The sequence below is a fragment of the Ruditapes philippinarum genome, unplaced genomic scaffold (assembly GCF_026571515.1).
Source record: "Ruditapes philippinarum isolate M1 unplaced genomic scaffold, ASM2657151v2 ctg723_1_1_1_1, whole genome shotgun sequence".
NCBI classification, from domain to species: domain Eukaryota; kingdom Metazoa; phylum Mollusca; class Bivalvia; order Venerida; family Veneridae; genus Ruditapes; species Ruditapes philippinarum.
This window is the reverse complement of record NW_026866929.1, coordinates 757,707-776,007: the sequence shown is the minus strand read 5'-3', so window position 1 is coordinate 776,007 and position 18,301 is coordinate 757,707. Positions and strand designations below refer to the sequence as shown.

Here is an 18,301-nt window from a genome sequence, read left to right as displayed (position 1 = left end):
CGTCAAAAGGCGTATTTATAAATATTTCTCTTCAAATTGAATGAGAAAATAAAGCACGCAGCACTGCCATGAATTTGTAGTTATAAGTGTACTGACATGGTAGAAAATTGTTTAATACAAATAAAACACAAATAAGAAGATGCAAAATAATGTTTATACTTTGTTTATATGTTTTATCAACCTCAATACAATTATGAACAAAAACAGATAATTACAAAACAGACACATTTTAGAAACACAACTATCCGTCATTTTGAAATGCAAGGGGAATAATTACAAGTCAAAATGTATTCAAAGCTGAAAGGGTAGTGTATCCTTTTTTTGTTTTTTTTTATTATATTTTCTTTTGCATAATATTTCTATTTTGACATATAAATATGTATATTGTTTAATACATGTATATTGATAAATTTATTGTTGACTAATCCCAATATTAATTCATATGTTTATATACCAATAAATGTGACTTTGAGCTATGTACAATGGCTTTATCACTTGTGTATTGTGATATTCATGAAATAATTCTTATTCTCCTTCTTCTTTCCATTGAACGCTTACGCAACGAAAATTTTTGTTCATCTGGCCACGAAAGTACAGAGTCAATTTATAAAAGGAAATAGCCGTTCAGATTTGTAACTCTTTGTTCGCGTTTAATTTGATTATAATTACAAACAAAAATGCATGTATTTTTATTTAGTAATTTGTTTCGTTCTTTGCATTTCTTCATTTAGAGCTGACTTGTCATTTTCCGTATAAAAACCAATAAATAAATAAATAAATAAATAAATAAATAAATAAATAAATAATAAAAAAATGTACAAAACAGTTTTCAACAATATAATCCACTACTTTATTTTATAAGAAAGATTGTTGTAACGGAAGAATACAACTTATTTTGTAGACTTGTTGTTTACTTCACCTGATATGTTTCATAAACAGCTTTGATAATTTTAGAATAGTGCTTGAAGAAAAGCTGAAGACGGGTCTCTCCTGTCACAAATTTAATTACAATATTACTCGGGAGGATCTACTATTACAAACAATAACATAATGTTTCACTAAATACATTATTACTCGGGAGGATCTACTATCACACATAATATGATGATGCTTCAAAGAAATCATCAGAGTTCCAATTAATTACATTGTATAATAACGATACAAGATTTTGAATTTCAGAAGAAAAACAAACCTATTAACAACATCTTGATGCATTTGTGCTTGATGAAATAATTTTATCTTTACCGTAAACAATTGAAACTAGTGTAAAATCAAATCACTTAAAATTCGTTTTCAATACGATCAAGTTGTCAAATAAGGACTTAAAACATTACTACTTGATAATGTATTAATATTTTACTGCAACTATGTTTATTTATGTTTGAAAATCGTTTAAAGAGCTATAGTATTTCCCCTTCGTCAGGCGTCCATCGTCGTTCGCCGATAGTCGTCAGCAATTTCTTCAAGCAACATCTCTTCTTAACATAGGTGAGCTAATAGCTATATTCATAATATTTGTAAATGTGGGGGGGAAATCTTGTACCTTTGTCACGGCCAACAACAAAACCTGCATATTATATTTACTTATTTATAACAATATTATACCAAAACGTATACGAATTTTATTCAGCGTAATACAAAATGCATCGTTTACAGTCAAATAACAATAATATAGAAGTAAAGAGTAAAATGAACATTTTGAACAAATTTTTGAAAAATTAAAATTTATTTTGGACCATAAGATTGTAACTTACCGAATACATGATATCCAGAGAAATTCGTTTGTGATTTTTATACGGCACACATACAGGGAGGGTGATCACGTTACATTTGTTTACGGTGACACTGGGCCATCGCAAATGACCGCGCCCATTATGTTAAAAAAAGGTTTTTGCTAGCTTTTCGTTTTATCTATTAATGCTTGAATAACAATCATATTACACGTTTAATTCAAATTGTCGATTCATATGGTACATAACTTTCCATTGTAGCTCTTTTTTAATTTTCCCATTATACTAGTTTGCAGGATTTTTTCTATGCGGTAATATTTTGATAAAAATATACATAATCATTGTGACAATTTTCTTTTATTTATGCTTATTAATTATGTTTACGTACAATAATTAACATTATATTCTTAAAACTGTAAAGCGGATTAGTATGTATGATCAGCTCATGTACATGTGCATGTACATGTATATCAACATGGCATTGGTGAAAGAGCTACATACTTAAACAACAATAACTAGAACTAACAAATAAGACAAATACCCCCCCCACCACACACACCTGATCAGTATGACACAGGTAGTGCCATTTATCCTTAATTTTGAAAAACAATATTTGTTAAGTTTGAAAACAAGTCATATGAAAAGAATAAAATTTACGGTGCAGATTTTCGACCTTGTGACCAAACTTAGGAAACATTTACACATTGCAAACGGAACTTTACATCTACGAAATTTACCAAATATATGCCGAATTTGCAAAAATAGACGTTACTGCGTTAATTACTCAATAGGAATATGACAATAAATACTGCAAATCAGTCATTAATTGCATATCACACGTGAATTTCTTGAATTTTGAATATTTTTATTAAACTATTAGTATATTTTCCCAAAAGTTGATTTTCTTGACATATTTTGTCTCATCTGGAGGCATACAGCTTTACTCGCATCTGTTGATCAATACTAGTCTCTATAATACAACATTGATTAATCATCACAATACTCATCAGAAACTAGAAAATTGGAACTCTGATATTCTCTGTAATTTTAGATCATTTAGTAAACAATAAAGAAAAATGTCGCGGCATCTACCTATTTTGGTCTTTGAGTTTAAGCTTTCATTAACAACTTATCTTACGTAAGCCGAGATGTATTCTGTAATAACAGTCAGGTAATTTAAAACATTCTTTTCACCCACCATAGTTCATATATGTGTGCTTCATCTGTGACCTGAGGTCTATATAAGATTTTTAATTGCAAATGTAAATTGAAAAGAAAAGAAAACTAAACGAAATTAAAGCGTAAATTGAAAAAAAAACCCACAAAAGATAGATTTAACATATATCATAAAGGAAAGAAAATGTAATGATCAGCTTCAAGCTTAAATATTATATGTATGTAGGTATGAGACATCCACAGAAGAGAAATGCCACGTTTAATCAACCATGCCGAGCTGTGAAGGCAAAACACCCTTAAAATATATTCTTGTATTTACTATTTTGTGCATATATTACAATTTATGGTTGTTTACATTATAAACCGGTAGGAAATTAGCAGTAGCAGTGAGCATGCCAACTTCACGTTTTATAATTTTAATTGTTACTGCTGTGCTACTAACTTCACTTTTCCTACTGCTGCTACTGCTATACTGCCTACTTCCCATAATAAGCATTGTTTTATGCAAAATAACCTTTTGGTATTATTATTCGTATATATACTAGAAATAGTCAAAAGTAACAATAAATTACCAGTCATCACTGTTCGAACAGTTAATATTATTGAAATTCATTAGCCTTGTTTATCTCCCGGACACTACATGTAATTACTTTTCTGCGAGATTATTGCGCGGCATTATATAGTCGTTACAAATCCTTCTATTATCCATACTCACTAACCATGGCATTTTTGCCGGATGAATAGTACGTAATTATGGAAGTAAGGATATAACATGGGTTAAGGATATCATTATTGAACTTGAACATGCACAATCTTTACTTCCTCATATGTATAAGTGCACCAATTTACGTGTTAACAAAAACACCAGCAACATAAAATGCACACAATTTTCCCGATATTTTGTCTTTTTTTTCTAAAATTATCATACCTTTCCATAAAAGCGGTTCTGACGCAACTATTATGAGACAGCGCATGCTTTGCTTTCAATCTCTTAACACTTTAAAACTACGTCTTTTTCATCTTCAATAAACTGTATCTTGCCACGATAGACAGTTCGTATACACTAGGACTGAATTGTTTTTATTTTGTTTCTTCTTTGCTTCGTGGACATTTGTTTGTGATTTCCTTGTTTCTCTGCCCTTTTTAAGGCATTGCGTACAACTTCTATTACAGTCAATAGGCTGCCTTTTTATATTTACATGCTCACTTCAGAATCTGTGTTTCAGTTATTTCTCCTTCAGTAACCCAGTTGTTTAAATTAACACGTTTTGATATTGTTTCGTCTCGTAAGTAAGGTTTGCTGCACATGTGATCGGCTTAAACACTCAGCAACCAGGTGTATGTAATGGTTTTGCTGTTGACCTATCCAAAGCGTTGCCGTCTGTGTTCCTTTACACGTACATATCTTCTTTATTGTTACACGTATGTTGTGACACATATTTTTTGTTTCTGTGTATGTCTCGATTTGCGATTTTTCATCTACCGTTAGTATACAACTCAATTTTTGCTAAACACCAAAAGATGCTCACTATATTATGAAAAGTATAAAAAGGCTTTAATTATTTTTGTCATAGTTTGTTTCAGCAATGTATTGAGATGGCCTCCAACTTAAATGCAAGATGTTATCGGGTAGGACTCGCCGCGTGGTCACGGACAGCTTGTACCCTTGTTTTTCCTGCTGTTTAGTGGGACCAGAGACACATAATTGTTCTTACACACCCATGTTATCCGAAGGTGAGACTTTAACAATGGTCACATTGACATTTCAAACGCTATGATAAGACGGCATTTGATTGCAGCAGAGATATCCAGGACTGTAGGAATGGCGGAGCAGCAGAGCATACACTGTGAGGTTGGTGTCGTACTAGGTGTATATCACACCATCGTCACCAGAGGATTGACAAAGTTTCAGCAGTATTGTCAGAAGGCATAGTGGAAGCAGACAAATGGTGATGACAACGCTCATGACCAGGGCAGACGGACAAACCTCATTGATTTAAATAGAGGAACATTAACTGGTCAGCGGTACATCGATGAAATGTCAGACATCCAGGTTAGGCTTTATGCCGGGGCTGTTGACGGTCAGTTTATTTCAATCGACGATAATGCACGTCACCACAGAGTCCGGGTAGTCAAGGACTACCAGCAGAGGAAGGGTATTGATCGTTTTTACTGATCAGCTGTCAAATATCTTGAATATAGGGAATTTCCTCTTCTCTAACTTATACACTTTACTTTCTGATAAGTGTATCTACATTTAACTGCATGTTAACAGTAAAATCGTCACAAAACATTGCGGTCATCTACTTCATGTGATTGCAACGGATTGGTATACAAGCCTACATTTAGTTCATCGTTTCGTAAATTCGTAAATCAGGGCTATGGCGTAGTTCAAAATGTAAAAAAACAACATTTTGGTCAATATCAGTATACAATCAGTCCCATATTGAAATTGCTTTTGAGAGATCAAATCCTCGAGGACAACCTTAGAGCAAAAAGTGTTTTGTTGTGTCTGTCAGTAATTAGAAAGATGATACAATTTTCCAATTGATTATCCCAGCTTGATATTCATTGCATGGGGTAATTGTTAAACATTTTTCAATGCATATCAGCAATATTCATCGGGTAAATACTGGAGAACATGTTGTTAATGAGTGCAACATCTCTAATGTTAATCTTCAATTATTGACTGGTAGCGTAGCGTAGCATTCAATGACACTGAAAATAGAGCTATTAGCAATATATTTCATAATACACCTATAGGACTATGGTATAAATATAATAATCTAATTTACGTTCAGACCAGCACTTAAAGTAAACTTTGGACATTTTTTGTTTCCTTTTTCCATAGGTGAACGGTCAAAATATGCTTTCTGCAGAAAACCAGGGTGAGATCTCTTCTTTATTCATCTGACATTTCCATAAATCTCCGATTTAAAATAATTGTGACGTAAGGGCTTATTATTTCTTTATTAAAATACAACAATTAAGGATTAATATTTTGGTTTCTTTGGCTAATCTATAATAAAAGAAGTTCAAATCATCTGCTAAGGGTGGGAGGCGTAAAGTTAAAGAGAGTAAATTTGAAAAGGATAGATTTACTTGGCAGTTAAAACATATAATGTTGTTGTATATAATTCCAATATTTGTAAATAAAGCTGTAGAAAAATGACTAGAGATTTATTTATCAATTGATAAACTTTTTGAGATGGAATACCCAGTGAAAAATTCGTATTAACAGATTATTACAAATTAATTTGATTTTTTAGATAATCTTCAATGTTTTCTCTGCACTGTTTAGGCCTATTGTGTTAACGTAATAAAATATATTCTATGAAGTTTAGTACGATATGGACTTAATTCAATTTAGAAATTATGTTATAAAAGTAACAAAGAGATAATATCTGATGAACAGAATCACGCGACACTATTCCATTGTCACACACATTTCTTTTGTACGTGTGTATCTTGAAAACATTTTATAGATCTAATAATTATTTTGATAAACTAATGGAAAGTATGATTAGTTTAAGCTACTTGTTGTTTAGATTTCTGCAGGTAGATTTTGATAAAGGCACGTGTGTTGCCACATACATAAGTTGTATACATTTTACAAAAAGTACGATATTGAACTTTTTGTATGACTTTAACAGTGTGTTAAATCTGAAAATATGTCAACCCAGTACCTCATCGTTCCCTAGGATATAAAAGAAACATTATTTTTAACAAGTCCTTTTGGTAACTTCATAATCGCTATAAAGGGAGACCTTAAAAGTTTCATCTTTGTATGCCCCAAATTGATGATCGACATTTCAAAAAATGGAAGCTGAACAAGTCCATCAACGTAATTCAGCAATTAATTAAAGAGTTTAATGTGTAGGAATTATTTCATGGGCATTAGTTGTATGTCACATGCAATTGCGTATGTTGACCAATTCACATTTTTCGTGAGGGTTTTCAATTTTGATTTGTATCATAGTTTGGAGACTTTTCTATTGAAAATGAGTTAAATCGTATACCAATGCTTGCAGAATGCCGTAACTTGAGCACCACACTGTTGAAGATAAAACTAGAGCATACTCGTTGATTAGCACGACAGGAAAGGGCATAACGGTAGAAAAGTCATTTTCAGATGCTCGTTCACTCGTTACGTTGTTCTGGGGTTTCATATTGTGACGACAGGGAACTTGTTTTAATTTTGCCTACTATACAAGATTAAAAGAACACCAACACACTTTTGGCTACGCCCCTTAGCCTCGTGTTTCGATGCTCTCCCTTATTTCATAACGGGTCGTGGTTGTCTTGATAACTGTCAACAAAGTAATCGGTACGGTTATAAAAATATGGACCAACGATTACCAACCGACCCTACCAGTTCAAATTTACATTATTTGTTTTAAAATGAAACAAATGTTTTTGTTCATGCGTCGTTGCTTACAATCTGCATGAATATTTTATGAATAGAGTTTATAAATTGTAAAACATTGACATGCCTGAAAAGGTAAATATAGTTTTTCATTTGTCTGAAAAGTATTTTCCGGTTTACATGCCACTTTCTGATTCACTTAGTTACATATTATCGTCATTTCTATGCTTTTTCCATTTTGTAATCATATAATGGCATAAAGCAACTTTACTTTAGCATGTTTATGAGGCATTAACTTCATTTATATATCCGATTTTGCAATGTTTACATGTAAGCAGCGCTGAATTGTGACAGATACAGATAATAATTTCTCGGAAAGATAATAATTTACGAATGGCTAAAATTGATTATTTTAATAATTTAGAATCGCTACATAAAAAAAGAACAAGCAATACTCATTTTCTTACAATATATTCCTAGTGCTGCTTCAATAGCAAAAATAATCTTAACCGGGGTTGATCTATGATGATAACCGTTAAATACATATGCATGCATAGTAAGAATATTTCATAATTTTAGACCATATATGAAGATAGCCGGTATGTTAAAGCTGTATACCTCCAGTTAAGCCAAAATATTTCAAGAAATTCAAACTTGGCAAAATATACTAAGACCTTATGGATAGTACAAGTGATCAGTGATATGTTATGTGCGACGAATGACTGTTTTTGAAGCATTAATCATCATATATTTAATGTGTGACTTACGCAGTAAAGGCTAATTTTGCATATTTTGTTCACATTTTGGTAACTTATGTGGGTTGCAAGTGCCGTTTGCAATGTGTAAATAACTCTCTTTGTTCACTTCACAATATTTTAACTTTAAATACTTTTTCAGAATTTTCAGGACAATTAGCAAGAATCTATACGTAACTTTAACATTCCAAGTTCAAACTGGAAAGTAAGTTAATAATTTTTAAAGGATTGTGAATAGTTTATACTATAATATACTGTTGTATTTTCATACGTTTTTTTTTCCAAATCTTAGATATGTCTCTTAATTTCTCCGTGTCAGGTGTTCTCGGACAATGAGTATCATGGTCACTTGTCTGGCACCGCTGATTCAGAAATCTTGCGGGTTAGGTAGTCGGTCACTTGCAGAGAACTGGTAACTACCGGTAATAGTTATCAAGGAAAGCCGATTAGACGGATTGTCAGCCGAGATATGACACAGGAGAAAACAACAACAAACAAAACAAATGTGTCACATTTGCATTTGTTAATAGCTGTATAAAATTCAATTTAAGGAAATTTAAATACATGTACATACAATTTGTTGTATTTGACTTTCTGTTTGAAATAATTCATTGATTGTTAAATGATAAATTGTGTCTTGATCATCCATCCTTTATAATTTTTGGTACGAATAGTTTGAATTTATGAAATACTAATTTCAACATCATATCATTTCGATGCAACAATTCATACCAGATCGTGTCTCACACCGCTTTTTCAGAACAACCCAATTAAACGTCTTGCGTAAATATTTCTCTCCATTTCGTGAAATCACAGTTTGCATGATTGAATAACAGACAGCTTCAATACGCAAATGTGTTACATCTAAACTTGGAAAGTGCAGATCTTTGAGTGTAAGGCATAAAAAGTTACAATATTTGTTCAACACAATAATCTAACTGAGATATTGTGTAGGTTCCATTTATCATTTAAACTGTTAACATTGTTTATAATTGTTTTCAAATTGTTGAAATGATCATTGAAAGATTAGATGAAATATCATAAATATAAATGGACGCATTTGTTTGAACTATACCTTATTCAATAAAAAATGATTTGATCCAAGATAATTCAGGCCAATTTTCAAGATCTGTTATGACAAGACGTTGTAATACATTTATCAAGTAAGGAAAATATAAATTTAAAGAGATTGAAATTATCGTATGAAGTCGCTTGTTTTTGATATTTTTTCTTGTATTATAGTCATTTGATATAAAATAAGCTGTGTTTTGCCATATCTATTTATGATAATTATACAATATAATATAGTAATTATAAAAAATACGCATATTAATTTTCAGTAAAAACGTTTGTTTTTATTGAACTGATTATTCGCATTTATAATAAACATACATACGTTAAACTTTTCTTAGAAATGCTTTTTATTTTCGCTATAGATTTGTTGTATAACACTTTCTTTGACTCGGATAATAAAAGCCTATTTCAAATGGCAAATCACGAATGATTCAATACATTTTACTTATTTTCATTATTGATAAAAGATGATGGTTATTGGCGTCCGCGCCGAAGCGCGGCGCCTTCGCGCGGCGCCTTTTATGTAATGAAATCAGATTTTGTGAAAGGGCGACAGCAACTTCTCGAGCCTTTTATAGTTGTTCATAATAAAAGCCGATCATTCCGATCGGTATGAGGGTGCTTGATTATTAATTAGTCGCGATATGTACAATGAATAACGAACTGGAGAATTTCGCAATGCAAACATTTTCAAATTAAATAACCTTTTCCGTCAATAAATCGCGCTCTTCAAGGTATTTTTATTTATCATTTTGTAGTACACAGTGGATTATTATGGTATGTTATTCCGAAAGCTGTAAATAGAATGATGAGTTGATGACCTAAATATTCCGAAAATCTATTTATAGAGGGATGTACTCCTGTCGGTAATTCCCGGTCTCTCCTGGTCTATTTTGACGACCGGCGAATAGTACCACACGTTTATTGTCCGGTCTCTCCCGGTTTTGGAGTAGATGTTTGATATCGTTACAGAACAGAACAAATATTTTACAGATAAATAAGCTTTTTTTCAAAATGAATGTTTGTCACTTAGTTTGGTTACAATAATTAATAAACACAGATCAACTCTCAAAATTATTGCTTATTATTATACATAAACATACAATTCGAAAAAAAAACAACAACACAAATCGCATGTTTTATTTTATCTATATGAGATAAAATTAATAAATATGAACAATAATTGAGAAAAAATGTACATTTTTATGGCATTAATATGACACTATCAACTTTGAAACATTTTATTTAATTTGTTATTCGTGTTTAGTAAAGATGCCGAGGAATTATTCAAAGTTACAAATCAGATTTTATGAATTATTCAATTGATTGATGATTTAAGAAATGATAAAGAAAAATACAAATGTACATGTAAATGGTTTAAGAATAAACAATATTATATATTGAAAGATTAACCATAATTTACTGACTTTTTCCAGTTAAGTTTTGACTTATAATCGTCGGTCATTATGACAATTGAATTCTTAAAATAATAGTAAACGTAAAAACTCAGTATTAAAATAGCGCATAAAACACAAAAAAGAAAAGAAAACAATATTCATAAAATCTGTATTTTTTTTATTAAAAAAGATATTACAATTAGTGTAAAATAAACATTTATGCTCAACATGGTAATATAACAAGTGTCATATTGTTACTAAGTGTGAACAGATACCTTAAGAGGGGGTCTTCGCTAATAGCGATAACATAATAAGGGACAATTACACAAGTGTGGTGTTGATCATGCGTTACTCATATGGATTATAAATGATTGTATACATATATATCCGTTGCTATTAATAATCACGATCATAAAGAAATAACAAGTAATATTCTAATTTCTAGCATGCCAATCAAATTTATAAATAATGAACAATGTCTTTCGTTCGTTCATTCATAAGTGATATACAATTCTGGTAAAAACCAATGAACCATTGAACAGTTTATCATCATATATCTACTAGTTCATCTGCACCTGCTGCATTTCTTGCTTGGACGCCCTTTGATGCTTTGCATCAATGCTTTTCTTGTGAACTACTAGAACATAATTGGCATAATTTACTGACATTTATTAAAAGCACGTAAATAAAGTGCACGTAAATTAAGTGTACTTTTTGGGTTTTTTTTAAAGCAAATTCAATCAACATTTTAGATATGTGTAATTGTACATTACTGTAAATCTCCTTCTATAACCTACTGTATATGTTGTTTCATACAGTGGAGTCAAATCTCCCATCCATAATTTACTTTATAAAATGTTTCACACAGTTGAATCCTGTTGCGGCTCTGTCCCTGATTTTTCGGATTTATTTTCAATTGTCAAATCAACTACAGTATCAACCAAGTCATTATAAAACGTTTCTTTGTGAGTAGGAATATTACCCAAAGATACACTTCTGGTGTTGCAGCGAACAGATTGGATGTCTGAATCATTATTTACATCGGTATTAGCATCAATTAGCTTCAATTTCTTTTTATTTTCGGCTTTGTCTAGATTTAATTCTCCACAACTTCTAAAAGCCTTTTTACATTTCAGACCATCTACTAGCTGAGGTACTTTTCTATTTGTGTTATTTGAACTTGTTTCATTTGTATCCAAACTTACTTTACTTGATGACTTGACACTTTTTATCTTTAAAGCGTCATTTGGATGAAGGCTGTTATTTGAATTTTTAAATGTCTTCAGTCCACTTTTATTTATCATTTTAGGTGTTTCAATATTGAACTTAATCTGCTGACCAGAGTTATTCAAAGAAGAATTGACTGTGAAAATAGCTGAATTTCTTGGTGATGGTGTAGCGGTCGGAGAATCAAATTTTGTACGCGTATAGCTAGATTGAGCTGCCCTTTGCAAGTTGCCATTATTGTTCCCTCGTCTCCAAGAGCAAAATATCCTGACAACTTCTAATCGGAATTTTGTACCACTAAGACAGTACAAGAAAAAGTTAAGCGAATTATTCATATACATAAGCAAATTAACGATTGCCCACCAAAGATCTAGCTGAGCAAATTTGTGTTCACTTGCATTTTCAGACCAGTAAGGATATCCAATATTATATATACTGATCGAGGAAGTACTAACAAGAAACACAACATTTAGAGTAAACAGCATAGCGGTCATAGAAGATTGTTTGCCTGTATGCTTTGATGGTATCACTGGTCTGTTTCCGCTGCTTTGAACTGAAGGCACAACACGTAATTGTACTTTTCTCTGACTTTTTATAACTTTAAATAATATCAAAGCATTTCCGATGACAATGACTGTGAATGGTATAAAACAAAAGGCACAAAAATCTATCCAAGGCCATGATACGTTGAAAAACGTGCGATAGTCTGCGTTGATTTCAACACATTTCTCCACATCTGTAACACCATTCTCGTTCAAACGGTAAATGAATACCATTCCATAAAGAAGGTGGGCATTGAGGAGAAGGATAAAAACTGCAATAGCTATAAGTAGTGATATAGCATACTTTTTTGTACAGAGCGTTCGAGCTTTGTGTGGCAGCCAGGCTGAAATAACTCTTTCCAGTGTTACAGCGATCAATATCCATGCTGAAAAATCCAAAGAGCTATACACTAGCCATATGTTTAATTTACAACCAAACTCTCCGATTTTTCTTACGTCAATTTCAAACAAGTGTATCAACCATTGTCTTAAAAGCCCGGTGTACAATACGAAAAGGTCGGACAATGCTAATACAATTAAATACAAAGCTGTAGTAGAAGATCGAATGGACCGTCGAGTTAAGACAATTATAGATAAACAATTCCCAACTGTGCCTAATATTATTAGAATTGGTGGCCCAGTTTGCCAGATAATTTTTCCCGCTTTATATTCAATATATGTTGTATAGTCATCACCATCATCGGTTAAGTTAGAAGAAGGAGCGTTCTCCATGTTTGTCCAAGAAGGGACAGAAATAGCCAGTCTTATAAAACCACAAAAATGCCGCACAATTGACTGCACTGTCCGGTTAGCTCAATAGTCAGATAGTTGGACTCTGAATCGGACGATCTGGGTTCGATTCCCCGACAATGCTGGTCATTTTCGTTGTGATTGATCACGAAATCCTTCCTACGGTCATTCGCACTTTACTTCTGCTCTGGCATATACAGAAGTTAATAGTTCCTTGTGTAATTGCACCAAACGTGTACTGTTAAACTGCTTGATAGCTTGCACAGGAACGATGCAGTGGCTGAACTGTGCTCTGGTAATTTCAATGTGGCTTACTGCTGTGATCCGGAGTGAAAACTACCACCATCACCACCACCACAATCAGTTTATAGTCGTATCACTAAACAGGAGTTAATTCTATCAGAAAATATATCCTTATATTGAATCCATTTAAAATCACTCTGCCAAAATTGTGTGTTTGGCAAACTTGCGTAAATATATTTTTTGTTGTTTTTTTGTCTAGAATTGTTTTGTTACTCGATGAGTATCAGACAAAATGTTTGATTGCTATAAGTCAAATAAAATTTTGCACGTTACAAACTTGTTTGCTATCATACTTTGACTTTTCTGATTTAATCCTGTTAGTAGCACTTCTCTTTCCAAGCAAACATTACTTTGGAATAATGAAATTATCTTTCTATCCTGGATTTTTTAGATGCAAGAAAGAGCAAAGGTTTCCCTGAAAATATACAAATCGGAAAGTTTATCAAAGATATAAACCAGTAATCGAGGTAATGATATATATACAGATTAACTTTCAACTAGAATAAACAGTTTGATAACAATATAAACCTATAATACATATCGTGTCTAAGATCAAAATCAAGATGCTTCGTTTTCTAAGATAAATATGTAACCATTTACTATCGTTTTCTCATACTCTTCTGTACTAGAAGGATTATTCTTCAGATTCTTTGCTGGCCAATAGAGAAAACTTATGTCTAAATATTATCAATAATTGATATCCATTTAGATAGTGATAACTCATATGTGTATATTTATTTACAGAGCACCACACACTTTCCTTAAATAGTCTTCACAAGAATTGACCAAGTATATTATGTATGAAATAATGTTAACGGTAGCTGTAATGATAGTGTTATTTGATAGGATTAAAGTAATGACAGTGACAGTCTAGAATGAGGTGAATATGTTTTTTTTTTCAAATACAACATTTGGTTTTCTATTGAAGTAAACACACAAGGGAAAACTGCATTGAAATGATGATATCGTAAATCTTAGTTTTGCTAATGCATATTAATTGTTATGAAAACTTAAAGCAGCTAACAGAACCACTTGTAAGTTCATTTCCCTTCCGACACAAACACAGAGAAAGCGTGAAATTTGTGATCAGACCGTTCTGGCGGTGTTTCTATTGTATTTTGAACGAAACATTGTAATGTGACCCTCAGTAAATTTAGCGAATTTTTTACTCATTACGGAATATACGGAAATAATAAAATGCATACGTATCACATTACACATTTTGCTGACGTTATGGAATATATTGGGAAACAAACAAACAAAAAACATGTAATACAGAAATGTGTTGAAAGTAATATTCTGGATATTTTGCGTTAAGTTGGTTCAAAATAATATTCGGTCTAGAACGTTTCCTCTTAATAATATCAATATCATTAATAACATTAGAGTAGGCATTTACAATGGAGTGGGTTACAACAGAGATGCATCACTTTTATAATTATAAAGATGCATTACGGAAATATCGGGTATATCAACGATTTTATTAACACATTGTGCATTTATTTCATAATACATTTACATTGAGTTAAATAAATAATGAAATTACTTTTTTTAGCAAACCAAAAATGTTGTAAGTGATGTTATAATAATATGTGAGATAATTTGACCGTACCATTATGTTTATAAATCTGATAAACATATAAATCTTTGTTTATGTAAATGGTCTACTGAGGGAATTTCTCCTGTATAATGTTTAAATGTATGCCAAATTTAATGAAATCCTTATTGGAAAAACAATCTTGAAAACTAAAAATATACCTCCTTTATTATTTTGTTCTTTAATTTTTTTTCATTATATATTTTATAAGAAAATGTCTTTACTGTAAGAAAAGATGTAATATTTGGTGATTTTAAGTACTTATTGAAAGACACATAAGCTTTATTATTTCTCTCATTTTACATTTAGAGAGCAAACCATACAAAATAGAACACACTGAGAAACATTTTTATTGCTTCCATTGTTCTGTTGAAGAAATAAAAATGACATTCTTTTCTAAGACAAAATGACATTATATTTTCATATGAATGAAATCACGTGAGACGCTCTGACATAGAAAAATAGTTTATCATTATTACTTACTCTTATTTTTAATTTCAAAATCGCATTTTTCTAGTTGAATTAGAAACCGTTCTTATTTGACGCAATTCACATAATTATGGAAAAATGATATACATTAACGGATAAAATAATTTTATGATTCGTAATTCAGGGCATATTTAAAAAAAAATGCTGACAGCAGTATGACTTTATTTCGGTCCCGAAAATTTCGTATCTACCAAACATAATTGTTTTACGAAAGAACAACGACTAATGATACTTATTCCAAATTATAACGTCATTAAGAATTTTATTAATTTAAATTTACGGATTCATACGATCTTAACAATAACCATTTAAGATTTGAGGAGCTTAAATATAGCGCCAGATCTGAACTATATTTGATTTTTATTTCTATATTTGCTTTATTGGCGTAACCATCAATGTGTGTATGTTCTTTATCATCGAATCGCAATACACCTTTAACATTTAATTTATCGGTATTATTTAAAAAGAAATCACTTGTTGCATAGATTTGTTAGTAGTACTTCCTTCGCAAACCTGACTTTCATTTTCCTGCAATAACCAATGCCCATTTGTAAAATAAACGTCTTTTCTCTAAAAAGTTAAGAACTGAATGGCTTACAGAAATACAAGGATGAAAGTGCTGCAAATTTTACACCAGCAATACTCATTAAGGAGTGGTTGTAGATTAAGATAAATTTAATCATTCAATTCTATTTACTAAGAATCCATGTTTTAATTATTTATTTAATGCAAATTAAACGATTGTATTCTATTCTATTCTATTCTAAAGAAAAAAATAGCATGCATTTTTGTTTTTCCTCTCTAATATCAAGTTATCAACGAGAAATAATTTAGAAACAAAAAATGAGAGTAAAATGTTTCATATAAATTTATATCATGAATGTAATTGATCTGGTATTTTATTTTGCTATTTTACCTATATTATGAACAGACCATAAATTTTATGTTCAATGGATATGGTAAACAACTTTTACACACCTGAAACACATTAGCTGTAAAGTTTCAACCAATCATATTCATGATCACACTATATCCGTGTTACATAAATATATCTTGATATCTCGTCATCATCCTGCAATGGATCAATTAAGATATATCACACTCAGCCCGATACACCGTCTCAATTACTGTGATTTTCGTGTTTCACCTAAAAGACACTTTGACGCCCTCCCTGTTTATCAATACATTTATGTCTATATAATATTGCATTTTGCGATACGTCTTATAAGAAGGTGAATACTATTGAATTGGTTCATTCATTTGAGAGATAGCAGCGCAAACAAATGCCTATAGACACTAGATCGGAGCCAGACATGTTTGTGGATTCAATTGTTCATTGTACATCTTTAGTATTTACACGTTTGCTATCCTTTTCTTATATGTGCTGTAATGTCTCAATACATTGATTAAAATGACATTTATAACATAGATTTGCATTTGGCATTTTTCCGCATGAATATTGAATACACACTTTATAATTTTATCGGTTAATAGATTTGTATCTGAAATGACCATTTGATTTTCTTATATGCACAGCCGGAAAAATGACTTAAACTAAGTATTCAATTTTCATAAATTGTCGTTGTGTCGTTTTTAGTTATCATTGAACCTTAAAAAATGAGACATGTCAGTGCCATTCCATGAAAAGCGGCATATGGTTCCCTAGTAAAAACGTAAGTTTGGCCTAACCGAGAAAACAATGGACGAAACTAAATAAAATGGAATTTTGAAAGGAGATTAGATGTTATAAAGCCTGCATTAAGTCGTAAGAAAGCAACTATTCACATGGTACTAGAAAATTAATATACTAGAAGATATAACAAACCTGTGACAAGTAAATGGAGAATTATGTCTGTATCTGTTACATGTTTTAATTTCTCATTTATTACCGACACATCCTACGCATCGATCTCTTTATACGGACAAACTATCATATTAAAATGAGCAAATAACTTTTATGTAACGTTTCCAGTCCTAAATCATTTTGCTGTTTCATTCATTTAAATTTAAATGTTAAAAGATAAGGAAATAAAAAAAATATCTTATTCTGTCTCATAACATATCACAGTACATATACAATTTTCAGATCAAAACTACATATTACACATATATGTGACCAATCAATAAACGATTTTTAATAATCATAAGTTATTGCAATAAACTCTATTATGTTTAAAATATCATCTCTTTTTTCTTAAAGTGATTCACATTTAAGCTCTCCGTAAGAAAAATATCTACTAATACAACAACATATGTATAATTATGTATATTATCATGTTATGTATGTTATGTAAAACTAATAATTGTTAAATGTAATTTAAAAAATGAATGTGCATTATGTAAAAATCTATAAATAAAAGGGCATTAAACGTGGTTCCAAGAAAAGGTATTGCTACAAACAAATGTACAAATTGTAAGATATAAAACATAAAACTATCTTCTATATACTCCATAGTTGTTAAATGTACAACCACTACATTTCTTTTTCCATTTCTACAGTAAGACTTGTTTAAAAAGAAATATATTAAAATCTCTAAATCCATAAAGTATGTTACAGTATAGATATGGAAAAAAAGAAACACAGTTTTGTATGGCAATGACCTAGAATATAAAAGTTTCTTTTCATCACTTAGAATATTAAAGCAGTTTTTGGCAGCAACATACATCAAACTTTCGTTACTAAGAGTAAAAATTAATTTATCATTATTTGACATGTAATCATACTTAATCTCTGGTATATTTTTAAAGCCTTTTGACTTCAGCACATTAATGGTAATAAAAAACGACATGTTTTTCATCTTAAAACAACATCTTTTTATCTAAAGGTAAATTTTCATATCATCAAGAGGAGCTTCACCACATCTAGATTGGATATATGCATATCTATAATGACGG

General features: G+C 31.0%; 1 protein-coding gene across 1 annotated transcript; it reads right to left on the bottom strand.

The window, feature by feature from the left end:
- Positions 1-11,232: 11,232 nt before the first annotated feature.
- LOC132734241 (thyrotropin-releasing hormone receptor-like) lies at positions 11,233-13,731 on the bottom strand. Its single transcript, XM_060720946.1, has one exon. It carries the CDS (start codon positions 12,997-12,999, stop codon positions 11,359-11,361), a length of 1,641 nt encoding a protein of 546 aa, XP_060576929.1. The 5' UTR covers positions 13,000-13,731; the 3' UTR covers positions 11,233-11,358.
- Positions 13,732-18,301: the final 4,570 nt, after the last annotated feature.

What these genes read in the sequence shown, in the direction of transcription:
- LOC132734241 (XM_060720946.1), bottom strand. Translation starts at nt 12,999, where the DNA reads ATGGAGAACGCTCCTTCTTCTAACTTAACCGATGATGGTGATGACTAT.